The following is a 27708-nucleotide window of genomic DNA, read 5'->3' on the forward strand; positions in this document are numbered from 1 at the left end:
AAACACATTTTACCGAGAATTCATTATTTTCCTGTCTCTCCCCTTTGGTCCAGCGAGTCCAAGTCTGGAGGGTTCCCTCGGGGCTGATTGCTGGCTGCCTTCCCAGTTCTCTGCCTCCTTCCCCCGGGCCCGCTTCCAGCTGGACGCGTTTCCCAGAGCCAGCTGCAGCCCTGGCACCGTTTCTCACCGTCAGGATGGGGCAGAAGTGCCCCACGCAACTTCTGCCTTCAGCTGCCTAAAGGACTTGTCTGCCCTGGGCTTTCTCTCTTTCTCCCTCCTGCAAACCAAGCACAGGACAGTGGCCTAAGGGATGGTCTCTTTGTTACAGCTTTTGGTCTGTTCCACAACGAATGCAACCCATGGACACAGCTCTACAGAAGGCCTGTGGTCACTGCTCCTTCAGTGTTGTTCACTGGAGTGTCGTTCGTAATAGTAGAAGGCTGGAAACAACCTACATGTCCATGAGCATTTGATAGTTAAAGAAATGGAAGTACATCTGTCCAGTGGAATTCCATGCAGCTATTTAAAAATATGAGGAAATTTCTAAAAATTTAATAGACTTTATTTTAATGAGCAGTTGTAGGTTCACAGCAAAACTGAGCCAAAGGTACAGGGCTTTCCCATGTGCCCCCTGCCCCGTGCACAGCCACCCTCACTCTCAGCAGCCCCGGCCCCATAGAGCAGTGCCTTTGTTACAAGCAATGAACCTGCACTGATAGGCCATCACCCAGAGCCCATAGTTTACATTGGGGTTCACTCTTGGCGTCATACATTCTGTGGTTTGGACAAATTTATAATGAATGTACCCACCATTATAGTATCATACAGAGTTACTATAATAGTATCCTATCGTATCATTATAGTATCATATCATATAGTATCATAGTTTCACTGCCCTAAAAAGCTTTATTGCTTTTTTTTAAAAAAAAGCAAGAATCGAAACCATGTATTTACTGCTAATATTTGTGTGTGTTTTTAAAGTGGGGGAGAGGGTTCCTATTTGGATTCGCTTGTACGTGTATAACAGGACTTCTGAAAGGATCCAGAGAAACCCAGGGTCAGTGGTTACCTGTTTCCCCCTTGGGTGGGGGTGGCGGGAACTGGGCAGATGGGAGTCAGGGTGCAAGGAAGACTTCCACAGTCTGTCTCTTCATACCTTTTGATGTTAGAGCCATGGGAAACTATTGCCTATTTAAAAACTTAAATAATTCCTTTTTCCATTTTGTTATAACCCGAAGTTCAAATATGCTCCATCCAGCCTCCTGATGTTGACTCTCTGGCCTGAAAGCTGCCCGCTGAAGGCAGAATTGCTCGGGGTTCGAGGTCTCACGTGGCTTCCACGCACAGAGGGCAGCTGGGCCATGACCCCTCCCGGGACTCCTGCCCTGGTTTGGCCCGCATCCGGCCGGCTATGCGCAGGAGAGGCCCAGCCCTCCATCTGCCACGCAGAGAGGCAAGCTGTTCACCCTCTTCCTGCCAACTGAGCATCCTAATTACACAATAAATACTAATTGCCCAAGACTAGAATCTTCCAGTCATAGATGTTAACCAAAGTCCCGCCTAACGAGCCTCACTGTTAATTATCTGTGCTCGCTGCTCCAAATTTAATTAAGCCTTGGCAGGAAACAGCAATCGACAGAGGGTGATTGAGGAAACGGAATTTGCAAAGATGCCCCCTTCTCGTCAGGTGGCCTGGCGAAGCTGCTCCAAGTCTTCCTTCCAAGCCCCTGGGGTTTTCCCAGTAAACAGGAGACCCTGGGGAGGGCAGCCTGCATTTACCCAGTGCCTCCTGGATGTAGGCAGAACCAGACATGGCCTCATACATCATCTCATCTAATGCTTTCAATCACCACAGGAGCTCAGTCTCCTCTTTGCAGATGAGGGAACAGAGGCTCAGAGAGGACCAGTGACTTGCCAGGCGATCAGCAGAACCAGGTGTGTCTGAGTTGCAGGCCCCTACAATTCCACTGCTCATTGCTGGAGGAATGGTCTTCGTGACACTCTAACCTTGAACTTGTGGGATTTCCCCCCTCCCCCCACAGAGCATTTCCAAACAGTATTTCATTTTAGTCTTACATTTGTTAATTAAGAAAACAAAAAGCTGAAGTATCTGAAGCCTAGAGAAATTGTGATGTATTCACAGTCCCTGGGTCAGACTGCCTGGTTCCAGGCCCGGCTCACCCTTCTGGGGTTCCTTCAACTTCTTGAATCTAAGGCGTGATCTCTGTGTTAGTTAGAATAAGTCATGCTAGCTGCTACAACAAACAATTCCCAAGCCTCGGTGGCCTAGTAGAACAAGAGTTCATTTGTTGTTCACGCAAAGCAAGTGGGTGGTCCTCAGGTGGCCTGCCGTGAGCAGAGGCCCAGGGACCCCAGCTCCTTCCATCTATGCAGGGGTTGGTAACCTAGGGTCCACTGTTGTAGCGTTGAGACAAAATTCAGGGGCCCATTAACTTAAATGGGGGAAAATACATGATTATTTTCTTTATTCTCTAACTAAAATTTAGCATTTTTCTTTCATGACAAGTATAGACATCAAGCCAGTTTTACACCTGTGACTTTGTGACCAATGGAAGTCACAGATATTTTAATATCGCGTTACATTGTTCCAGACACCCTGAGTTACTGACACTCATTCATGACTTTGAAAGTGGCAGTGTTAATCTGCCATTAGCTTCCACGTGGCCCAAGACTTTCTGGGTACAGATGCTTGGTTCGAAGCAGCTGGCCTGTTATTACTGAACAACTCTGTAGGTAATAATCGTTTGGCCTCAAAATCATGGCATGAGGCCTTCCCCTGGGTGACCCTCTGCCTTGCCTCCAGCATTCCTGATGGATGATTGTTGATCAGGACACAGAAGGAAGCGAGTCAAACCCCAGGCCGCATGCTGCTCCCTCCTGACAGCCAGCCACCCTGACCCCTCGGAGCGAAGTGCCCAGGCGTGAGGCAGGTGGCATGGGGACCCAGCACCTGCGGCTACAGGGCTGTCAAGCTGAACCAAGCGCTCCTTTGCAGCTGTTTCCTCACTGGCTGTGCAGGCTGAGAGGTGGGTGGCACTGTTCACCTGGGGGGGCGGGGAGCCCCGGCAGCTACTGACCAGAGAAGCTTGTGGGCCTCCGGCCTTTGAGCCTCATTGCATGGTGACTCCAGCAAAGCCCGCCTCCCTCCCGCTCTCCAGTGGTGCTGCACACACGCAAACTATGAGAACACCGACTGTGGTCACTTACTTCCTCTGTTGCTGAGTCTCCAGTTCAAATTACCTGACTTTATAACATGTACTCAGATAATAAACAGGATCGATGTTCTACCTGACTGTATTCAAACAGACCAATAATCAAATGAATATTAACCCCCCGAGGTGTCTTGCCCTCCATTGGGCTTACAGAGCTGCTCTCTTTTTAATTCTAATACTAACTGCAGGCGAGTGTCCTAAGAATCTGGCTCACCCCTGTGGGTGGGGAAACTGGCACTGTCTCTCTGCAAGGCAGCTAGGGGATTTGCAAAGTGCAGCTGAAAAGTGTCTCTGCCCTTTTCCCAGCGATTCCCCTCAGGATGCATCCTAAGGCTCTTGTTCTCAATTCAAAAATACACGTGTATTTATGCACACAGCTTTCCACCACAGTGTTATTTTTAATGGTGAAAGATCCTTTCTCTCCAAAATACCCAGTAAGAATGGAAGAGTTAAGTTGTAGTCCAACCGCTTAATGGAAATATTATGAAGTGATTTTATATGGTGGTTAGCAGCTTTAAAAATTGTATGGAAGGTCCCAATGTGGAGATCTTTGTTTCTAAGTAGCGTTGTCCACTGAAAGGTACTGGGGGCTTTTTGAAGAAACGGCTGATTCCAGGTCCAGGGCAGGGAAAGTTCCAGGTAGACTGAAACGTCTTTGTGTGCCTGAAAGCACAGATCTGCCCCCGAACAAATGGAGACGGGCAAAAAGCACGCGGGAGCTGGCTCACGGGGCTCCTGCTGGCCAAATCTGGGGCAAAGCGTCGACAAGGATACTGATGACAGCGAATTTTAACATACTGAATTTTTAAAAGAAGAATCCATGACTACACAGTGGGAGTATTTAGATAGATGATAGAGAGAGAGAGAGAGAGAGAGAGAGAGAGAGAGAGAGAAAGTCCAACTAATAAAGGTAGAGGAAATGATGACAGAATTAGAAAGTCAGCGTTTTGTAACTACCAATACAGAATAACTCAGGCAAGGATCGCCGGTGCGTTCTAAAACCACCGAAAGTTTGTTGGTCTCAAGGTATCACCCCAGAGAACATTTATTAATAAAAAAGGGAAATGTGCCTTTATGATGGACAGATGGGACAGGAACCATTGCTCAAACTTCGCATCGCTGATGCGGTGCCCCCTAGTGACGTGCTGACCCGACGCCCCCTGTATAATGCTCTTCCCCCAAATCCTAAACCTGGATCTAATCAGTAGGAATCAGGCAGATCCATACCGTGGGTCCTTCCACGAGGTAACGGTTCGCAGTCGTAAAGATGTCAAGGAGCCGCCCAGGTTAGCCGGGGCTTCCGTTCTGGATCTTACATGGCTGCCATCGAGACGTCAGCCAGGCCCGGCCGGCGCGGCTCAGCGGTTGAGCATCGACCTAGGATCCAGGAGATCGCGGTTCGGTTCCCGGTCAGGGCGCATCCCTGGGCTGCGGACTCAGTCTCTCGTCATCGATGTTTCTCTCTCTCTCCCTCTCCCTTCCTCTCTCTGAAATCAATAAAGACATAAGAAAAATTTTTAAAAAAGATGTCAGCCAGGGCTGGGGTCTACTCTGGAAGCTTGACTAGAGGGCCCCGAATTCTTGCTGCCCATCGGCTGGAGGCTGCCACAAGGTGCCACATGCTGCCCACAGTCCCTTGGCACGTGGGCTTCCTCCACACGGCCACTCGCTTCATGAACCAACAGGGAGAATTCAGTCCCCTAGGGTAGAATCTTGTATCATGCAATATAATCACCAGACTGGCATCCTATCACCTTTGCCTTGTAATGTGACCAAATCAAGACAGTGACATCCTATGACATTTGCCATACTCGGTTGGTGGGAATCAGGCGATGGGTTTCACACAAAGGCAAGGGCGCCAGGAGGTGGGAACCACTGCGGTGAGCTTAGGGTGTAGCCACAAAGGGATGGGAAGGATCCGTTCAACAGCTGCCGAGCCCACCCCTACCCACCGCCGAGCCCGTCTGTACGGAGTATTTACAATGGGCGCTGAAGCCGGTTTCTTCCTAATTTAACAGTAGTTGTCCCTGGGAAGGGCGTGGATGGGGCTGTGCTAGAAGGGGACTAGAACTTTTTGCTCTGTATACGGGAATGCTTGGCATTTTTACAGTGAACATGTATCAGGTAATTTTAAAATACAAAAGTTGTATAGACAGTGTGACTTCAGCTATAAGCTGTTTTTTCTCCACTTCGGGACCTTCCTACGTACATATCCATACGCAATGGGGGAGAAAAGACTGGAAGGAAACAGGCCAAAATGTGAAGGCTCATTAGTCTGGGCTGTCGGCCTATCGATGCATGGGGCTCTCTTCTTCATATTTTACTGTACTTTTCACAATTAAGGAATATGACTCTCATCATAAAAAAAAAAAACCCAAGGGATTTAAAATGTTTTTTGAGGTCTCATTTAATGGCTAAAAATAAAGCCAACCCTCTTGTTTACCTTCTGCAGAACAGCAATTTCCTGCTTGGGTGGCTGATGGAGTGTCTGCTCCTAGAGCTGGGAGAAATAAATCGGATGGCAGCAGGGAGCACACACCTGCTTCCGCTCAGGCTGATAAAGAGCAATTAACTCTCATCAGAACATATCTGGCTTTGCCCCAGGACTAAGCGTTATTTGAAAAAAATATATATATATGGCGGGTTTTCTCCAGCGACTAAAAGCTACTGGAAGGTTCTCCCCAAGATGGGAAATAGGAGACTCAGTACCAGACAGATTTGGTAAGCGGACGTGCTCCGCAACCAGACAGTTCAAGCCCATGGCTATATGAAAACAAACAAAAGATGTGCCTGATCTCATTTTTATAGCTAATTGGAGGACCTTGATGGGTCACTAAACTTGTTTGCTTGTCTGGAAAATCATGGAACTGAATATGAGGAGCTTGTATAAAAGCCAACCGGGGAGACCACATCTGTAGTCAAAACAAACAAACAGAACTCAGACCCCGCCAAATGGGGTTTTTCAAACTTGCTGCAGCAAGGAGACTGTCCTCCAGAGCACCTCGGTAGGGGAGACGAGAGGGGCCTCTTACAGGGTTTGTGTTGTGTTGGATGATTGTGAAGGGCAGTAAAGAATTGGGGGCTTGGCCGGCCCGCATGGCTCAGTAGTTGAGCACTGACTTAGGATCCAGAAGACCACGGTTCGATTCCCGGTCAGGGCACATGCCCGAGTTGCGGGCTCAATCCCCAGTCGGGTGCATGCAGAAGGCAGCCGATCAATGACTCTCATCATTGATTTTCTCTCTCTCTCTCTCCCTCTCCCTTCCTCCTTCTGAAATCAAAATATTAAAAAAAAATAAAAATAAAAAAGAATTGGGGGCCAGTCTGGGTTGGATGGTGTCGAGAAGCAGGGGCCGTGTGGTGACTCAGTGCTTCAATGACCCATTCAGGAGATTTACAGGGGGGCTTGAGCTGTTACTGGTGAAACAGCAGCCATTGCTCAGAAAGAAGAGACCCTTGTCGGGAGAAGGGGTGTTTAGCAATTTTTGTGCTCACAAGACCGGCCTTGACGATGTCTTGTTCTGAGCGTTTATGTCCTACTGGGAGCACGGGTGGTTGTCAGCAGGGCTGTTTTCCACTTTCTCAGCCACCCAGCTTTAAAATAAACATGCCACCCAATAAACAACTACCACTTGAATACGTTTGACTTAGAAAATGCTTTTTCATCTACGGGGAAACTCTTTCTGGCTCTTTTCAGCTGGTCCATTCTTAAAGGTGAGGAAGCTGGGGTCAGAGATGTTCAGTGACTTGCCCAGCATCGCTAGTTAAGTAAACCAGAAAGTAGCAGCAGCCAGTTTTATTTCTTTGTCATCACATGTCACTGCTCCTTGTTAGTCCTAGTTTTGAAATTGTTTATTCCAGAAATTTGCATCGGGTACTTAGTGTCTTGGACTCTTCTAGGCTCTGAAGATACAATAGAGACACAAGAGAGTCTGGCTGGAGCGGTGGGAAGCGAAGAGGTGACTCAATTCGGCGTAAGTACGATGCTTAGGGAACCACTGTGAGCTACGGGGGCTCGTAACCGGGAGGGACAGTGTCGTCTTTCCAGCTTCTAGAGGCCGCCTGCACTCCTTGGCTTATGGCCCCTTCATCCCTCTCAAAGCCGGAGAGGGATCGTTCTAACTTCTGATTCTGTCATCACACCTCTTTCTCCGACTCCAACTTTCTTCTCCCATCATTTAAAGACCCTTATGACTACTTTGGGACGGCTGGATACTTCAGGATAAAATTCCTATGTTATAACCCTTAACCGTATCTGCAGTGTCCCGTTTGCCATTCATAGATTCTAGGGATCTCTTTGGAAGAGTCATTATTGGGCCTTCTATAGCTACCTAGCCTGTTTTTGTTTTCTGTTTGGGGGGGAGAGGGAGGAGTTCCAGCTTCGTAGAGAGAGTGGCATCTTAGCTGACACCAAGCGGGAACAGGAGACAAGGAGGGAAGTGCCCGAAGCAGAGGGGGGTCTGGAGGTGGAGAGAAAGCGCGGTGACCAAGGAGCTGTGGGGAAATGCACAAGCTTACTGACTTGCTCTTCTCTGTAATTCCACAGGAAAATCACCTTCTAGGTTCGGCCTGTCCTCGCCTCGGCCAAACGCGTTAAACAGTATTTAGCCTTTGCACATGGAACCGTAGCCTCTTGCTTTATTCTGAAACATAAAGGTTTTTAAAGGTTTTCCCTGAAGGTGGTGGGTGGTTCAGGGGCTGAGGAATAACAAAAGGACATTTCCGATTCAAACTCCTTACCTTGCCGACAGGTCCCCACCAGACCGGCCCACCCCCCTGCCTGTGGCCTCCTTGCTGCGCTGTCCCTTGAACACAAGCACGCTCCCACGCCAGAGGCTCTGCACTTATTTAACCTACTGCCTGGAAAGCCCACTCCATACGTTGCTCAGCCTGTCCCTGTACTCAGGTCCTGCGCAATTGTCGCCTCTGCCCTCCTCACCTCTCTGTACCTTCACCTCACTTGATTTCTCTGCTTTGTGCTTAACACTAAGCGACGCGTTTGTGGTCTGCCTTCCCCGCTTGCATGTGAGTTCCACGAGGGCAGGGACCTCTGCCAGTCACCGCTCTAGTCCCAGGTCCCGGAAGGGGCCAGCACACAGGTCCTCAAACCTGAATGACGCTGTAGTCGGTTTTGACTTTTTTTGAGACATTTTCTGTAAGTGAGGCCTCACGTGACACTCAGAGTGCTCTTACAGAGGAAAGTTTCCTTACTTTGAGGTGTTGCATTCTGTGCCTGTGGACGTTCAGAATCCTTTACTCCGTGTTCTCACTCAGGGAAGTTAACGGGGAGACTAGTCTCAGCAAGCTCAGAATAGCCACCAAGACATCCTCTGTCATTTCTTTCTTTTCAGCAACCACAGCCTCAGGTGCCTGACCATCCTCTCTGGTTTTTCCAGTTCTTTCCTTCCCTTCCATCCAAACCAGGACGCCCATCCTGGCCTTTTCCGAGACAGCTGACTCTAGCAACGGGGGCCTGCAGCCCAGAGAGGCACAGCTGAGTAGTCTGGTGTCTCCCTGCAGGGCGAGCTGGACTAAGTCTTCCTAAGTTAAGGCTGGACTGCCCAGCCCAGCCTACTCCCGGTCGACAGCACAGACGGGGTGCGCCTGGTTCCACAGTTTAACAAAGCCCCCGCTCCTCCTTGGAAGTTTTTGTTCTGCGGCAATAGAAATGGTAGTTTTTGGTAAGCACTAAGTCTGGAGAAAGGGAAATTTTCTTATATTATTTTTATATTGACATAAATACAGAGCAGTACAAGAGCTCTGATAATATATGTGTGTGTGCACACATATATAAAATGTCTTTAAATGAATACACTGGATTAAGAAGAAGAAAAATTCGGCCCTAACACAATCCTTTTAATTAGGTCAAGAAGGTTTTGTGCTGAGGATAAGTAAATGCAAGCACCCTTAAAACCCCCGAAGAGTTTGTTAGTGGTCAAGAATACTGAAACTGAAACGCAGTGAAAGATTTAAGTAACTGCTGAAAAATAATCTCGGAAACACTTTGTCAAACTATTTCCAGAGCCAAGAATGTGTAAAAACTGAACAAGAGATTTAGAGCCATCCCAACAAAAGCCAGGACGCGCAGAGACGGGAAGTCTGGACACATGATGATGAAGCGTGTGCTGGTTTCCATTCTAAGTGTGTAACCTGGTTTTAATCATTTTCCAGAAATGTTTCCAAATTAGAAGAAGGGGGAAAAGGCCTTTAAAATGTATTAACAAGACTAAACTCTTTATTCTGTTTGAGAACAGCTCTGACTCCGCAGCTCGGACTCCGACAGGCTAGCATACCTGAACAGAGCCTGTGCATACCTGATGCAAATCCTATGGATTTACAGTGAGCCTGCACCCCACCCACAACTCCCATCGCCACTGTTAGGTGATGTCCTTTCTGCCTTTTTCATTCATGTTAAGTTGAATAAAAGCCTAAACACACCTAAGACAACCCTTTAAAATTTTCTGGTGAAAGGAAAGAAACATGTTCATCTACTAGTGTACCAAAACTTTTGAACACTTTTTAAAGTCACAGGTCAATGATGTCATAGTAGAGCCATCACTAAGAACAGAAACTGGCCAGGTTTCCGGTTGGGCACCACAGGCTGCTTCAGAGACGCTCCTAATAGGACTCCCCCGCTTTACAGTTGTATGTGAAACACAGAGTTTATTTATTCTTGTATTAGTTATTCAGGATTGTATTGTTTTCCATACGGACAACTGTAAACTACTTTGCCCCACCCTGTATATCAATTACATATGAATAGAGGACACCAGAATCCAGAGGACAGAACAGGAATTCAGATGTGTAGGTAAAAAGAAAAGCCAAAGCAGACATTATATTGGACTTGGAGCAAAGAAAATGTCTCTCTTCAAAGATGAACTCCACACCATCTCTGCACTGGAGTGTTTCAAAAATGCAAAGGCTACTGCAACAGATTTGACTCCTGAATGCTACAAGCAGGGGCTATGGATGCCCTGAGCTGCAGGCTGGAGCAGCAGGATGAAGGAAAGGAGAAGAGGCAGAGGGAGCCGATGACGCGAGAGAATGGAAAGAGATGGTGCGGGGTGGGAGGAAGGGAGACGTGCACACGCCGGGCAGGGGCAGCCCACCGGGAACCAACCACGAGCGACACCAGCTGCTGCTGGCCGGCTCTCTCATCTGGCCATCTGGAACGGTCTGGTTTAACAGGGATGAGAAACTTTTTTTTAAAAAGAAAAATGCACAGTAAGTTTTATGTTTATAAAAAGATTTATACCAATCAGGCCTTTAACATGTAAAAAAGTAAATCTACATTTGCAAAGTTAAATATAGGAAAATACAAAAGCAGACTGAATTATCAAAAAGAAAACCTTTTATTTATGTCATAAATACAATTAGTTTCCCTGATTACAACCCATAATGAGCGTCACTAAAATACAGGCTGGTCTGTAGACAGGTGAGCCACCCAGCATCTCTGTGTGTACATATATACACGGAACCACCGACCTCAGAAAAAGCAGAGCTGAGCTTGCTAAATTATCATCCGTCTCTTTTAAAAATTCTTACCATTTGAAGGAAATTAGAGGAAGATTTTGGTAGAAGAGTATTTGTAATAATAACTTAAAAAGTTAAAAGCTTGTAGTGATAAAATAATTTTGTGCACCCTCCTCAGGAATTTGAGGCAATTGACCTTTTGCAGATCCCAAGTCTCGAAAAACATAACCACTCATTGCAATAACTGGGTCCAGTTCATTTGCCATGGGGTTGATCATGGTGCATTTCTGGCGTGTAAGTCAACAGAACAATCATGACCCAGAGGTGAAGCAAAGCCTAGAGAAAGAAAAGACAATGTGTGGATTAGCCAATGATTCAATCTTCACCACGGGCCCACTGTGTGGTGCGGGGAGGGGGGGGGGGGGGGGCACGTCCTAGTTGCCTGTGTATAGCACTGTGTTGACAACATTCCAGGGGCTCGGCACATTTATGGGACAATTAATGAAGAAACGGATGTACAACCGACAGAGGGTAACAGAGCTGCAGTACCTACAAATGTCCCAGTCAAGGGGAGAAAAGTCAACTCGCTCACAATAAGCATGTGCACCCATAACCACTCAGGCGGCTGTAACAGAGTAGAAGGCAAGATAAAAATTGCTAGATACACACGAAGTGGTTGGAGAGGCTTTTTAAGAAGTTATTGTTGGTGTTGTGAAGGCGGGTTTGGCCATGCTTTGGTGACAGGGGTGGGAAGACATGCTTGACAGGGATACTGTGCCAGGTGTCAGAGGTGATCTGGGGTCCAGCCCAGGACCGCCAGGGGCACAGTTCCACTCCCTCCCTCGTGGCAGTGCGGCAACGAAGTGCGGCTCCATCGCTCAGTGCCTGCCTCCCTGCGGTGCAGCGTGACCAGTCTCATGCTCACAGAGCACGTGTCTCTCAAAACCTCCAACCTGAAAATTAACCCGATGTGGGCACCTCCTGAATCCTTTCCGAGGCCATGCAATCTTACTCCTTTCATTCTCTCCATCCCCCTCTGAAAAACTTTGTATTTAAAAAAGGAATAACTCTTCCCTCTAGTGGATCACAGAGAAATTTCTAAGTATGCTTGTCTTTCTTTTGAAGAAAAAATGTCTGTCTTAATTCAACTCAACTACTTCTTAAGCATCCCCATTCGGAACAGTTAGTGAGGTTTTTTGGTCTGTCTGGCTTTTTAATCCTCACCTGAGGATTTTTCATTGATTTTTCAGAGTGTGGAAGAAAGGGAGGGAGGGGACAGAGAGAGAAACATCGACATATCAACTGGCTGCCTCAGGCACACGCCCCAACCAGGAGGTGGGGAGCAAACCTGCAGCCCAGGCATGTGCCCTTGACGGGGAAGCGAACCTGAGACCCTCTGGTGCAGGGGCGACACTCTAACCACTGAGCCGCACCAGCCAGTGCCAGTTAGTGAGTTTTTAAGGCCCACAGGACACGTGAAATGCCTTGCCTAACTAGTGTAACCATTATCAGAGCTAAGAAATCTGAAAGAAATCAACTCAACCCTGAGACCTTTTTAGAAAATAAATCAAAACACCTGAAAGCAACTTTACAGCACGATCAAAATGAAACAGATTGTTTTGTATTGTATTTTTATCATAAGAGGGGCTTAGAAATGAGAGCAACTGTTAAACTGCACTGAAGTTAATTTTATTGCAGGAAAAGTCTTTGAGCAATTTATATAGAAATAACAAACTGTCAGCTTCACCTGCATTACCGAAAATGAGTTCTATTCCTTCAAAATTGATTGCTAAACTTTTAGTTGAAAAGACCAGCAGCTGAAAAAAAAGATTTAAATCAAGTACAGCACTGTTTTTTTAAACAAGTTCACTTACCATATATATAATTACAAAAACTCGTGCTATGGGGTATCTTCGGAGAAAAATTCCCAGACGAATACTGTACAAATGGTGGGGGTGGAGAGAAGAGAGGAGAATTAGACTGACGACAGCTCTATCTGTGGCAATACCTAAGAATGCTTTTTCAACACTTCCCTCACTCATCCTAGTTCTGTGGCCACCATAAAAAAGACTTGTTTACAATAGATTCTTAAATAACTACTTGGGACATTCATAGAGAAATGCCATAGTGTAAACAAATACTTTTACCATTATTTGGGGTTTAGCTGTTAAACAACTCGGTCCCTTCTTGAAATCATTTTTCTTTTAGGAACTAAAGAAATTATAAAACCTAAGGCAAGTGTGGAAACACAAATAGGAAAAAGTCTGGTTGGAATTAATCTACAAATGGCTACTCTTGAACGTTTTTGTATGGATACATGCTTCTAAAAGACACAAAACTATAGAAAATCAAGTAAACTCTTAAAACAAATGAAATGTGAGTAGCAATTATGATGCCCAGACCTTACCACTCACGTCTCTTTACAACATTTTCCCCCATCAAGACGACACAGGTACAAGCAAGTACACCTTTCTTTTATACCTTTCTGCTTCTTTCACTGCCACTAGCACAATGCCCCTAAAAATTACTATGTAGGTTGAATAAAAGAATAGGTGAAATAGGTGTGCCTATTAACTTGGAAATAATGACCGCCATTCTAGGTCATAGCTTCCAGAATCTTCAGTAAACCCTCATTTTTAACACCACAGCTATATTCTGACATATAAAGGTAAGAAAAATTGCTCTTTTATGCATTGAATCTGTGTTTAATTATAAACACTAAAAGACAAAAGAGTTTAGTAGGATATTTAGACATGAACTTTATCAAGGCTATATAAAAACTGTTAAAACATTTTTTTCCTTTAAAAGATAGTAAGACAGGTTATTAATCTTTTATTATTATACTGCTTAACAGTGGAATAAACTGTTATTTGTGGTTAGCGCATGTATGAAAATGACGATGGGAATAGTTCAGGTTAAGTCTGCAGGACTGTTTCATAAGTCCCCCCTTCTTTCCTTCAGAGTCCTTGAAAACCAATCAATGGTTGGTGGTTTCTTCTAGCAAGTCTTTTGCTTCATTTATTTTGGTTGCTAAGTACGGAGATCCACCTTTATCTGGGTGATTCAAAATCACGCTCCTCCTGTGAGTTGTTCTAATCTTGGCCTTGCAGCAGATGGGCTTACTCCCAAAATAAGACTAGCTTCTTGCCTACTCATTTTCTGTTCAAATCCTCCTTACAGTAGGATGAAAGGTTGGTGCTGAAATCTTCTTCTGTGATTACTTGTTCTAGAGGTTTCCATACCTGAAATGTACAGTGACCTGCATATGCAAAAGTTGCAACGACACCTAGTCCTACAGCTACCAAGCTTCTTGCCAGTCCCAGGTCGACCTCCACATCCGCCCATTTGGTCGAGGGAGGCACGTACTCAGCATACGCCAGCCCTTGCCAGCGGGGGTGACACTCCACGGCAGCCATGGCAATATGGCCAAGGGAGACCTAAAGCCGTTTTTTGACATTTAAGACATTTATTAACAGGTGCTTGCAGTTTGTTGACTTTTTTGAAAAAAATCAAGTTGGAAACTTTTATTACAAATGAAAAGAGGTTCTTAAAAATCTCAACTTGACCAGATATGAAACAATTAAAAAACCTTTAAAGGTATATTGAGAAAAACCAGGTTTTTGTTTTTTTTTTTAACAATTCTGTCACTACCAAAAAAGAGACATCTTTAGGTAAAAATAATAAAAACCCCATGATGCATAGCTGGTCAACGGGCAAAAAAGCAAGCACTTAAGATCTTCAGCTCCAATCTTTTGTTCATTCCTTAGCGCTGGAAGTTGATAATCATTTCTTCTTGTTGGATGACTAAACCAGATAGTAGAGATGGTAAGTCAGCATTTACCGCAGCCCCACCCTGCTCAGCCTAGGAGCAGATGAATTCTCAGCTGGTGGATCAAGCTGCTTGTCTCAGTGCCACCTGTGGCTTAGGGTTTTCTGGGTGCCTGCGTGGGTAATTCAAGTGACGGCAGTACGGAGGCTGAGGTGCTGCTGACCTTGGGTCTCACCTTGGTTCGCTTATCTGTTTCACGGCCATCCTCACTAGGCTCTTTGTCAAGGAGGACCCCAATACATACTCTGTCTCACCGGTCTTCCTTGTCCTCCTGCACCCTTCATCCCTTCTCCCTGCACAGGAGGGTTGGAACGCTGAGGTCGGCACCCACAGGGCCTTGGCGAGTAGTAAGGTGGGAACCGTCGCCTGCAATAGGGCCGGGCGCACCGGGCCTGGCCTTCGGGAGCACTCTCCGATCCCTCAGGCTCTCCCCACTGTCGCCATTCTAGTAACCCTGTGACATGGAGAGCATGCACACTGCTTACAGTCTGCTGCCTGTTTGCTGCCTCGCACTGCAACTCTACCAGGCCTGTAACATTCGCTGCCTCTGCACCCTTTCTCCTTCAATGACATCAAACTCCCGCCTCTCCAGCTCCCACACTGGAAGGTACTTCCTGGGGTGGTTCTTCTTTATGGCAGTGTGTGTACAAATACGCCTTCCTTGGTGTCCTTCCTGTTGATTAAACCACATCCATTTCTCATACTGAATCATTTTACTGTCCCCAAAACCTTCGTTGCAATAATCTTGTCCCTGCTGGCAGGTGTCCAGGACGTGAGGCCACCCGGGCCACCGCTCCCTGTGCCACTGCCCATGGTGCCGGCCTGGTGTCGGCAGCACTGAGAACAGGGGCAGCAGGTGGCTGCTGGGTCTCGGCCTCGTAGCTCACGGTTGCCGTGGTGGTGACTGGGGTTGGCTAGGCAGCTGAGGCTCCTCCTGGGGTGTGATGGTAACTAGGCTGGTGGCTGTGGTGGGGCTGTTCAGGGCTCTCTGGGGTCCACTCTCCACTCCCGATCGAAAGCTAAAATGTTTTCTATATAAGATGGATGTCTGCTAGTATAAAAAGTTTATTTACAAATACACACAACATAAGTTATGTATTATTTATGTAATATATATAAAACATTACAATTCGTGTTGTTCATTAGTAGCATCTTTTATTCTAATCACATGACAAAATTATAACATAAAACATTCAAATGGATGCCTTTACATTTGAGAGACTCTTTCTCAATGAAATTTAAAGAGTTTTTAAATAGAGTTTATTATAGAAAGAAGAGAAATGGTCAGGGTTAACATCTTCAATAAAGAATAGGCACTGGCACACCTGTTAGAGCAATTTCACGATACTGAAATATCATGAAAGGAATAAGGTAAATATCACTTTAAACATCAGTTCTGCCCGATGGGACTCACAATGAGACGGAAACCACTGGAAAAGGTATAAAAATAGTTGCTGGTCCATCACTTGTTACTGGCATGACTTACCTAAACTGGTCAATTGAACTAGCAGCTTTGCGGACTCTTCCATACATTCCTGCCAGGTTAGTTTCTGTGTCATTAAAAAGCACAGGAACGTTTCGCAGACGTGTGCCTGTTTAAACAAGGAAATAATGAATGGCTATACAGACATCAAAATGAACTTTCTAACAAAATTATAGTTGAATATACATTATATTAAATATAGAAGAAATTCTCAAGGCTAACTTCCTAAGTATTATATCTAAGTTCAAAACCATAAAGAAAAAACAGATAAACTTGATTATATAAAATGTTTAAACTTCCATATCCAAAAAATCAAAATTTAAAAACTAGAAAAATTATTTCTCTACGAAATTAGCAAAAAATTAAAGTTTATAAATACCAAGTATTGACAATAGATAGTATTAATGGGCACTTAACTCCTACGCTAGTGAGAGTGAGGCAGACACCCTTTCTACAAAGCCGACGACTCCCTCATTTCATCTCCAGCCCAGACCACTCCCAATTGCCTATTCCATTTCCATCCAGATGTCTTAACAGACACCTCAAACTCAGCATGCCCGGGACTATGGAACGATTTCCTGCCTCTGCCGCCAACCTGCTCATCCTGCAATTTCCCCCATCACAGAACATGATAACTCCATCCTTCCACCTGCTTAGGCCAAAAATCTTGACTCCTTTCTTCCTGTCAAACTTCGCAATCTGCCAGCAAATGCTGTCAGCCACCTTTAAAATAAATCCTCACAATCCTCACTCTGGTCTGAACCACCACCATCACTTATATGGGTTAACAAAATGGCTCCTCCCAGGTCTCCCACCTCCACTCTTGGCTATCTCTAGTCTATTCTGGACACAGCAGCCATCTGTATCTTGTTAAAATGCAGGTCACATCAGCCACCCCTCTCAAGACCCTATAAGGGCTTCCCCCTTCATTCAGAGGAAAACTTCTACAGGCCTCCAAGTTCTTTGAACTCACCTTACACTCCTCTCCCCTCACTGAGCCTATTCCCGCTGCACTGGCCTCCCTGCTGTTCCTGCAATATGCCAGCAACACTACCGCCTCAGGGCCTTTGCAACCGCACTTCTGGATACCTGGAACACTTTTCCTATAGATCTCCTGTCTACTATCTTACCTCCTATGGGACTTAATAAAAGTGCTACCTTTTCAATGAGATTCCCTTGACCCGTCTCTGCACTTGGCACATGTCTCCCTTCCTCGGCAGCACACTCCACCATCTCCGTCGTTCATTTATTATCTGTGTCCCCACCTGTGCTCCTCCCCACACCACCACAATGCAAGATCCACAGGGCAGAGATTTTGGTCTCTTTTGTTGCCCACTGTATCTCTAATACCTAGGACAGTGCCTGGTACAAACCAGGCATTTAATAATTATTTGCTGATTTTGGCACCAAAAATCAAAAGCCTTCAGCTGTGTATACCTATTGACCCAGCAATTCCATTTTAAATCATTTATCCTAAGAAAATAAAAGACCTGACAAAATTGGCAACAATCTAAATTCTCAACCATAAAGAAACTGATTAAACAAATAACAGTATTTTCACAAGACAGACTGCTATGAAGCAATATATAAATTATTGTATAAAATATATTATGAAAATATATTTATATGAAGAGTTAAAGATCAATAAAACAGATACTATAAACATATACAAGAAAAAAGTCTGAAAGGACTTTCCAAGATTAAATCTGTTGAAATTATACTAAAATCTTTAACATTCCCAACCCTTTTCTTTTAATCTTCAACCAAGGATATGTTTTTATTGATTTTTTTTTTTTTTAGAGAGAAAGAGGAAGGGAGAGAGGAAGGGAGACAGGAAGGGAGAGAGGGAGGGAGGGAGAGGGAGGGGAAGAGAGGAGAGGGGGGAGAGAGAGAGAGACAGACACAGAGACAGAGACAGGCATCATCGGTTGCTACTACATGTGCCCCAACCAAGGACTGAACCCACAACCTGGGTACGTGCACTGACTGGGACGAAGCCTGACACCTTTTAGTGTGAGAGACAACACTCCAACCAACTGAGCGCCACAAGCTAGGGTTTTAACGTTCTTTTTGAATATGTGTTTTGGGAATACAGGTTTCTCTATTAGAATTATAAAGCATGGATATACTTATGTAACTATGTATTAGTTTTAATATTAATAATTATGGATTGGAAGATTATTGAAGCAAATTTTGCTTTAAGATTCCTGTAAGTCCCTCTACTGAATCATCTGCCTTGTCAGCAACATCCTACTGAGCGTCATATGTATTTCAATATGACTGTTGATCCTCAGGCCTCTTTCCTCCAAGTCCCACACTAATGATGGATATTAATCAGTCCACAGTCCAATTCACTAATGATCATATCAAACAGCACATGGCTCAGTCCTCACATCAGGAGAAAAGTGAGTTCTCTGTTGGATGGAACCTCTTTTTCCAATAAAAATTGTCTTTCTTTAACTTCTCAAAATCATGTTTAAATTAACAAGGTTGGAAATTAAGGCAACAAAATGTTTGAGATTCTTTTTTTTTTACCTTCACCACTGTCAACTCCAGACATATTAATGGAAGACCCATTGCTACCAGCTCCAGTGGCAGATTTCATCTGCTGCTCGAGGCGCTCCAGCTGGAAGACCAGAGAGTTCTTTTCTGTGCTGAGACTCTCCAGCATGGTCTGCTTCTGGATGAGGGTCTCTGTCAGCTGATGGAGTCGACTCTCTAACTCGGACTGGCTGCTATTGCTTAGGGTTTTATTGGTTAGCTGAAAGGCAAAGTGTTGATAAAATTATTACATAAAACTAAAGTCATACAACTCAGAAACCACATAACTACATCCCCACAGGTTAACTGTGGTATTCACTGATTTCTCAAAACTCTGTAATGATTCGTTCATTATCTACAGAAGCAATTTTCAAACTGTATTAGTGGATCACAAAATCAACTTGGTGGTTCACAATCTGCATTTTAAAAAATAGAACAGAATGGGATGTATCAGAGTGCACAGCACAAAGTATATGAAAGTATTATATTGTGAACCTTCTGTATTAGTTTTGTACGTTGTAAGACTGTGTGAGTACTGAGACACGACATAAATCTTACTTCTTACTGTAGCATCATGGTCAAAAATATCTGAAAACACTGATCCACGGAACACAGTTCAAACATTTCGACTGGCATAACTCAAAAGTTGTGCAAAGACCCCTTACTACCTGAGGTTTTCATCTCTGCTCTGCGTTTCCTAGCTATCGGACTTAGGACAAACTGCTACACCTCTCTGAATTATTTCCTCATGTGTTAAGTGAGGACAATGGTGCCTGTTGCACATGGTATTTAGGGATGTTAAATAAAAATTTTCCTAGTAGGGTCTGGCTGACAGTTGGTTCTTAGTAACTTCCTTCATGCCATCTTCTATTTGTTCTAATCTGTCACCATTTCCCCTACGCCCATTCAGTCTCCGCTCTGCTGACCACATTTTACCTGTTTGGAAAATTCAGTCCCCCTCCTCTCATCTAGACTCTACCTGCCTTCAAAGCCTCTTCCTTGAAGCCCTTTTCAACTCCTCTAGTCCAAGCTGACCTCAGCCATCTTTTAGACTCCCACAGACTATTGTGGCATTTACCAGTCACTCTGGTAACATTGTTTAAAGGAGTCAATTTTGCCTCCTCAGTGAAACTGTAAGTCAGCTCTGTGAGAGCCAGTGTCACTCTCTGAATCAACAGTTTTGAAAAGAGGCTATTAGATCAATCTATGTTTAAAACCTCAGCTCTGCCATTTCCTAGCTACAACCTGGAGCAAACTACAAATCGGAGCCTGTTTCCCTGCTCTTAGGATGTAATGACTAAATGATGTAATATATAAAATATCTAACACAGTATCTGCCATATGGTAGGGAGTTAATAAAAATTAGCTTCCTTCCTTCTGAACCCCTTGCAGCATGCCCACATATTAAGTGCAGGGCTAGGCTACAACAAATAACTAATGAATGGAATTATACTGAGTATGAACTAAAAGTTACTTATTATTAAATAGGAATGCTCAATTTTAAGACTATACTGTGATCCCCTAATCAACTTACTCAATACTTCGGTATTTTTTAGTTGAGGTAAAATTTACATACAAGTGAAATACCCAGAGGTTAAGCACACAGTGAGTTTTGACAAAAGTGTAACCAACACCCAGATCAAAACAGAGACTATTTCCATCGCTCCCAGGCTACCACTGCTCTAATTTCTATCACCAGAATTTCGTTTTGCTTATTCTTGAATCTCCTATCAATGGAAATCTACAGTATGAAAGCTTTTGTGTGTGGTTTTAAGCAGCTTTATCTGAATTATTGCATCAGGAGTTTGTTTCTTTTTATTGCTGAGCAGTTTTCAATTTGTTTCCCCTTTTTCTTATAGATAGACATTTCAGTTGTCTCCTGGTTTGGCTAATTGTGAACAAAGCTATTATAATCATTCTTGTACAAGTATTTTTGTGGACATATGGCTTCATTTATATTGACCAAATATCTGGAATTAGGAGTCAGTTGTATGTTAACCTTATCCAAAGTGGTTATGCTTACTGTGTAGGAGAGTTCCAATTGTACCACATCCTTACAGCACTTGGTATTGCCAAGCTTTTTAATTTTAGCCATTCTAGTGGATGTGCAGTGGTATTTCTCACTGAGGTTTTAATTTGCACTTCCCTGATGACTGATGGTTCTAAGCACTTGTTCATGTGCTTATTTGGCCAACTCATAGCTTCTTTTGTGAAGTATCTATCCAAGTCTTTTGTCAATTAAAAAAAAATTATCCTGGCTGGTGTGACTCAGCAGTTGAGCATCAACCTATGATCCAGGAGATCGTGGTTTGATTCACAGTCAGGGCATACACTTGTGTCCTTATACCCAGTGGGGGGTGTGCACAAGGCAGTCGATCAATGACTCTCTCATCATTGATGTTTCTATCTCTCTCCCTCTCCCTTCCTCTCTCTGAAATCAATAAAGACATATTAAATAAATAAAAATTAGTTGTGCATCTTTTATATTAGTAGGAGTTCTTATCCTGATTATGAATCCTTTCTCAGATACATTGTAAATATCGTATTGTAAAAATCGTCTCCCAGTCTATGGCTAACCTCTTCACTTTTGTAATGAAGTCTTTTGATGAGTAGAAATTTTTAATTTTGATGAAGTCCAATTTTGCCATTTTTTCTTCTATGATTAATGTTTTTTGTGTCTTTCTCCCCCTCAAAATCTGTCTTAGCCCAAATTGCAAAAGAATCTATTTTCTTCTAGAAGCATTAGAGTTTAGGCCTAGCTCCAGTCCAAGTTAAGTTTTGATAACTTTAAAGTCTAATTAGGGATTAAAGATCAAGGTTCATTTTCCCCCATGTTTTTATCTAATCCCATACAATCGTTTTTAAAGAATGAAAAGAGTCAAAGTAGCAATGTTTTTTTGGGTTTTTTTTATATATCTTTATTGATTTCAGACAGAGGAAAGGAGAGGGGGAGAGAGAGGTAGAAACATTAATGATGAGAGAGTCATTGATCGAGGCCACAACCTGGGCATGTGCCCCAACCGGGAATCGAACCCTGATCGCCTGGATCCTACTAGGTCAACGCTCAACCGCTGAGCCACGCCTGGCCAGGCACAATGTACTTTTGTTTTAAACCAAGATACTTTTCTCCTCAGAGGCCAAAGGTAATAAGTAGAAGCAGCATTTTTTTTTTTTATTGCTCACTCAGAATAAATCTTAACTCACTTTGATTTGGGGGTATTTTTTTCTTGCAATGTATTAAGATGCTGATCTCTTTTTAAATTGTACAAGCCAACTTCCTTCTATGAGCCAAAGGTTTTTCTCTGCTCTACTTGGACGAAAAATCTTTAAGAGAAATCCTTGTATGGTTAATTCTTGATTAACAAAAATAGCACACTTTCTTACACAGAGTATGTATCCAATAAATATTTAATAAATATTGGAATGTTTATCTAAGGATTAAACCAACTGGTGGTTTATGCGCCTTTATTTTCTTTGACTTTCTGCTAGCAAGTCATGTACCCATTTGTAAGTATTTCACAAATATGGGCAAAGAAGAAGAGGACATTCAAGTCAGTTCCTCACTCTAAAAATTAAAATATATTAAAACATTTTAAATTATGGACTATTATGAAATCTGAAAACATGAAAAAACTAAAATTTGAGTTTTCATGTTCAAATTAAGTCATTAGCTAAGTAATAAAGAATTAATCAATCTTTAGATATGTTATTTAAATGATCAATGAATCCACTATTTATTAAGTCAATCATCTGAAGAGAAGGGAGGAAAGGACAAGCTACAACTCTAGGGTAACTGAATACATGATTCTGTCAGCTAATAATCAAGTCTGGTAAATCTGGGTGCTAGGTACACAATGTTTTCTGTAGGTTTCACATTTTCAGAGTTAAAAAGAGGTCTTGCTGCCCGGCCAGCTTGGCTTAGTGGTTGAGTGTCGACCCATGAACCAAGAAGTCACGGTTTGATTCCTGGTCAGGGCACATGCCCAAGCTGAGGGTGCGATCATGCACAAGGCAGCCAATCAATGATTCATCATTGATGTTTCTATCTCTCTCTCCCTCTCTCTGAAATCAATAAAAACATATTTTTAAAAAAATTTTTAAAAATAAAGAGATCTTGCTGACTTTATGAAAAGACCTATCAATTGTTAACAGGAAGATTTATCTATGGATTATTCTTAGGAAGAGAAACCACATTTATGGAACTGGCAATCTGCACAACCACCACTGAAGTTAGAAGGTACAAGGCGTAGAAATAATTCACATCTCGCTGAGTAACTCCTGCTACAAGATACTTCTATAAGCAGCCAACCATAGAAAACAGCAAATGCAGACTCAATTGGCACTAGATAAAAATTCTACATCTGGTTAAAAATAACATCTTACGCCCGGCCGGGCATGGCTCAGTGGTTGAGCATCGACCTAGGATCCAGGAGATCGGGGTTCAATTCCCGGTCAGGGCACATGCCCAGGTTGCGGGCTGTGGCAGATCAGTGACTTTCTCATCATTGATGTTTCTATCTCTCTCTCTCCCTCTCCTTTCCTCTCTCTGAAATCAATAAAGATATATTTTTAAAAATATAAATAAATAAATAAATAAATAAAAATAAAAATAACATCTTACTACTGCAACAAGAAAACGCAGGTGAAAATATGGAAAAAGGTCTTACTGTATTCTTTAGAAAAAAATGTAGCTTCACAATGTTATCCTTGCCCAATTTACAAATATGGACACATACCTGATTCCTGAGTTTTTGAATTTCTTCTTCTCGATCTTTAATTCTGCTCTGCAATGTGTTCTTTGTTCGATACAAATCTTCTTCTATGTAATGGAATTCCTACAAAGTGAGGCACAAAATAAAAGTTAAAACAGCATTCCCTATTCCATCCTAAGAACTCAAATCAGTGCCTTACACACAGGAGACACTCAGTATGTGCCGAGTATGTACTGAACAAATAAATGAGATCTGGATGGGTCTGATGAAAAGCTAATACTTCAGCATGATGTATCAATTTGTATATGAATGTCTAAGCACAGGTCTATATGTGGTCATACGTTTTCATTTTCTAGAACTACTGCTGGATCATATAAGTGTATGTCTAACTTAAAGAAAGAAAACCTGCAAATTGTTCCCTGAACTGTTTGCATACCCACAGCAATGCGAGAGCGTTCCAGTTCTTCCACATCCTTCCCGACGTTTGGTGTTGTTAGTCTAAGTGTAGCTAATCTAGTTGGGTATGTAGTGCTATCTCACTGAGGTTTTAATTTGCATTTCCCTAATGGTTAATGATGTTGAGCAGCTTTTCATGTGCTTATCTGTATCAGCCAATGGCTTGTACCTCTTTTGCACTGTCATTAATAAAAGAATATGAGAGAGAAACAAGGAATACCTCCGGATTCACTAACAACTGCACTAATGCACTGCCAGGCTGTACAATGGGTACGATCATTCAGAGTCAAGTCGGGATTTAAGAACAAAGCATGTTCCAGGGCAGAAAGTGATTAGTTAGCTAAGTACCTTCAAAAGCATTATGTAGCATAGGGAACACAGCCAATTATATTGGCTGCATGGTGACAGATGGTAACTAGACTTATCCTGGGGATCATTTTGTAATGTATATAAATATCGAACCACTGTAATGTATGCCTAAAACTAATAGGTTATCGTATGTCAATTATGTATCAATTTAAAAAAGTATTATGCTTAACTGTGCTGGCAAATCAGTAAAGGGAGCTGTATGAAGACATAAATGTGAGAAGGAATTAAACTGCTAGAGACTACTTCAGACATTTAGTTTAACCTGCTCATTTCCCAAACTGTAAAAATTGAAATGAGAGAAAATGAGGAAGGCAATTAGGGTAGGAGAATAACAATTTACAGGTTTGCCTAATTACCTAGACTAATAAAGAGCACTACCGGACATTTAACCCTATGATTAAGTACTTTACATCTAGAACATCGGATTACTAAGTAAACAGCCTATAACTACATTCAGCTCTACTTTCTTCTACTTAACTCCGTCATTTAAGAAAGGGCACTGGGCCCTGGCCGCTTTGGCTCACTTGTTAGTGTGTCAGCCTATGGACTGAGGGTTCGATTCTGGCCAAGGGCATATACCTCGGCTGCAGGCTCAATCCCCAGCCCTGGTCGGGCCACGTGCAGGAGGCAGCCAATCGACGTGTCCTTCTCACATGGATGTTTCTATCTCTCTCTCTCCCTTCCACTCTCTCTGAAAAGCAATAGAAAAAATATTGGGTGAGGATTAAAAATGAATAAATAATAAAGAAGGGCTCTGGAAGTGAATGCAGTTAAAACCATCCACCATAATAAAGTAAAAATTATCTCACTAACCATCAAGAACATCAACTTCTTGCTTTTTAATATATAACAGCTCCTTGAGTAAACTGAAATGCAATTTCTGAAAGGAGAGCTAATCTTGTAATTAAATTAAGATAGCCTATGATGTACCCTGCAGGATGCTACTCAGTTTTTCTCTTAATATGCAGAAAACAGATTTAAGTGCTACTTTCATAATAAAAACAAGTATTTCTCTGAGAAGTGAACCAGTTACAGAAATAATAAACCCTAATGAAAAAAAAAAATCCACCCAGCTGGAGTGGCCCAGTTGGCTGAGCGTTGTCCTGTGCACCAACAGTTGCCAGTTCAATTCCTGGTCAGGGCACATACCTGGGTTGTGGGTTTGATCCCCAGTTGGGGATCACAGGGAGGGTAACCAATCAATGTTTCTCTCTTACACTGATGTTTCTCTCTCTCTCTGTCTCTGATTCTCGCCCTTTCTCTAAGCATGTCCTTGGGTGAAGATTAAAAAAACCCTTAAAGGACATAAATATATAAAGCTGGGATAGTTTTCTCTTCTTTAAAAGAAACAGGGTAGTGATTTTATTGTGAGAATGAAAAAAGATAATGTAAATTAATTGCCTATAACAATGCCATTGCTCAGCAAATTACAGATATTAATATTAGATATAGAATCTTATTCTGAATATGTGTCTGTAAACATGTTTAACTGTGTTAATATTAAAATAATTATGTAAGTAAAAAACCCCAAAAAACTATTACATAAGTGCATTAAAGTAAGATAATTCAGCTTGGGGAGCAGACAACTACTAATTGAACAATGAAACAGAATCTTAACCATGATTTGTAAGAATAATCTGTATAAACACTATTTCTCAAACAGAAAAAGCAGTCTAATATGGCACTAATGTTGTATTTCTATTTCTATTAACTAGTATTTACTGCTGTTCCCAGAAAGTACAAATTTAGTAAGATATGAAAATCAACCGATGTTTTTAAGTTTTCTATATGTATATACTCTGACAAGGAGAATATAATACAGACATAATAGTAGGAAAAAAACTCTGAGATAGGAATCCTGGTTTCTATTCTATTCTGTAATTAAGCTGTGTGAAATCAGACAAGTCCCATAACTATTTTGTACCTCTATTTTTCAGTTGTTAAAACAAACAAACAAACAAGGAGTGTGGGACAGTTAATAAGGTAGGAGGAACCTGCATCCTTTCACCAGTAATTCTCTGAGCCCATCCTTAAGAAGGTCAGGAAGCTGCTTTACTGGGATGTCTCAGACAGAGTCTTCCCCAGTAATCATCAACCCAAAACCCTCACCTGCTTCTGTCGGTCCAATTCTGCCTCGAGTTCTTGTTTAGATGCTTTATGTCCAGCTATTTGGTCTTGCAGATCTTGCAGCTGTTCCCTTGCTGATTCTGCTTCACTAACCTGCTGAGCCTCCATATCCTAAAGAGACAAATCTTACATATGAAAGCAATCGTTAACTGTTCAGTTCACCATGTACTGAGCAATCATTACGCACCATGAACTGGGGTCAGCAGGTGCCGGAGGGACAAAGATGAACGAGACACAGTCTCAGCCTAAGAGGAGCAAATAAACTGACACTTCATTACATAATATGGCAAACGGTGCGATCCATGAACAGGATACCATAGCTGCCACATCACATAAGCCATTTGGTTTAAGAAGCATGAGTAGTGGCCCTCCGGGAGATTTTTATCTGTATTCAAAAGCTAACAGTTACACAAAGAACTGAAATACAACATCAAAAAGGACTTCGCAGCATTAGTCCCCTGCAATTGTGGGTTATAATTAACCTCTGTGTTTGTGTGCATAAGTAACCAACAAACAGTAAAAATACAACTTTCCTCTCTTATTACCTGAGCTTAGCATATTATTTTACTTTTTTTAGCTTTATTACTATTATACTTTTAATTCTTCCCAAAATTTCTTACTCAAATTTCTCCACTTGGTGTCATATTCTCAATTCTTCAAACTCAAAAACCACCCTCTGGCTTTCCTGTGAAATCTACTGCTAAAGAACACAGCTCTGGGTTTCTGTATTTTCTTATTTACAGGAAAATCCTACTTTAAAGACTGCAAAGACAATAGCCTTCACCGGCTCTTCTAGTTGGCCAAGAAGAAAATAAACCCAGAAATAACAGCAGCTACTACTTACTGAGGGCACTTTACACATGTCCTTATCCTCAAAAGAACCTTTGTTTATTTGCATTTTACAAATGAGAAAACTAAGGCTCAGTAAGATCAACTGCCTTGTGCAAGGTAACGTGTCTATTAAGTGCCAAAGATGGGATCTATCTCCAGATCTGACATTCAAGCCTATGCTCTAGACAAGCTAGCCTGTTCTCACAACTCCCACACTTTCCTCTGTAGTTTATGTAGGTCTTCCAAATCAATAATTCTGAGTTAATGCATAGATGAATATTATTCATGAATTTTTTTTAAAGGCTTGCTACCCTGTACTTTATCTTCTTTCACCCTCAGAGACTCCTCCTATATTTATGTCAAAGACCCTATGTTTAATCTAAATTAATGGCTCAATTTACTCTTAGACTAAATATAGTAACTACAAGTAAATTATAAATTATAAGATTATGCATGAAACTATAATTAAAAGACCATCCTTGAGCCCACTCTAGTATCAGAAAACGTTCCAGTTATATAGACAAGCTGAAATCTAATTGTATATAACCACTAGAAAATAAGATTCAGAAGTATGAAGATTCTGTCTGGTTCCCTGTTACAACTACAAGCCTAGAAGATGCCTGGCACATGGCGGGCACTTGGTAAGTATTTGTT

The 27708-nt window shown here is 42.7% G+C and overlaps 1 protein-coding gene and 2 pseudogenes across 2 annotated transcripts in view; all 3 read right to left on the reverse strand.

Annotated features, from left to right (window-relative positions):
• Positions 1-10566: 10566 nt before the first annotated feature.
• GOLGA5 (golgin A5) overlaps positions 10567-27708 on the reverse strand; it is a 33094-nt gene continuing 15952 nt past the window's right edge. For both annotated transcript variants that reach the window (XM_016205724.2, XM_016205723.2), the window contains exons 8-13: positions 26206-26334; positions 23296-23394; positions 18554-18779; positions 16022-16127; positions 12581-12644; positions 10567-11042 (exon numbers count right to left, since the gene is read on the reverse strand). In XM_016205724.2, the coding sequence (XP_016061210.2) occupies positions 10962-11042; positions 12581-12644; positions 16022-16127; positions 18554-18779; positions 23296-23394; positions 26206-26334 (705 nt within the window). In that variant the 3' untranslated portion in view covers positions 10567-10961. The remainder of the gene's footprint in view (positions 11043-12580; positions 12645-16021; positions 16128-18553; positions 18780-23295; positions 23395-26205; positions 26335-27708) is intronic.
• On the reverse strand, positions 12581-14232 carry LOC148094012 (dnaJ homolog subfamily C member 15 pseudogene; annotated as a pseudogene).
• Positions 14324-15678, reverse strand: LOC107531572 (Y-box-binding protein 1 pseudogene; annotated as a pseudogene).

This window comes from Miniopterus natalensis, chromosome 1 (genome assembly GCF_054644295.1).
Source record: "Miniopterus natalensis isolate mMinNat1 chromosome 1, mMinNat1.hap1, whole genome shotgun sequence".
NCBI classification, from domain to species: domain Eukaryota; kingdom Metazoa; phylum Chordata; class Mammalia; order Chiroptera; family Miniopteridae; genus Miniopterus; species Miniopterus natalensis.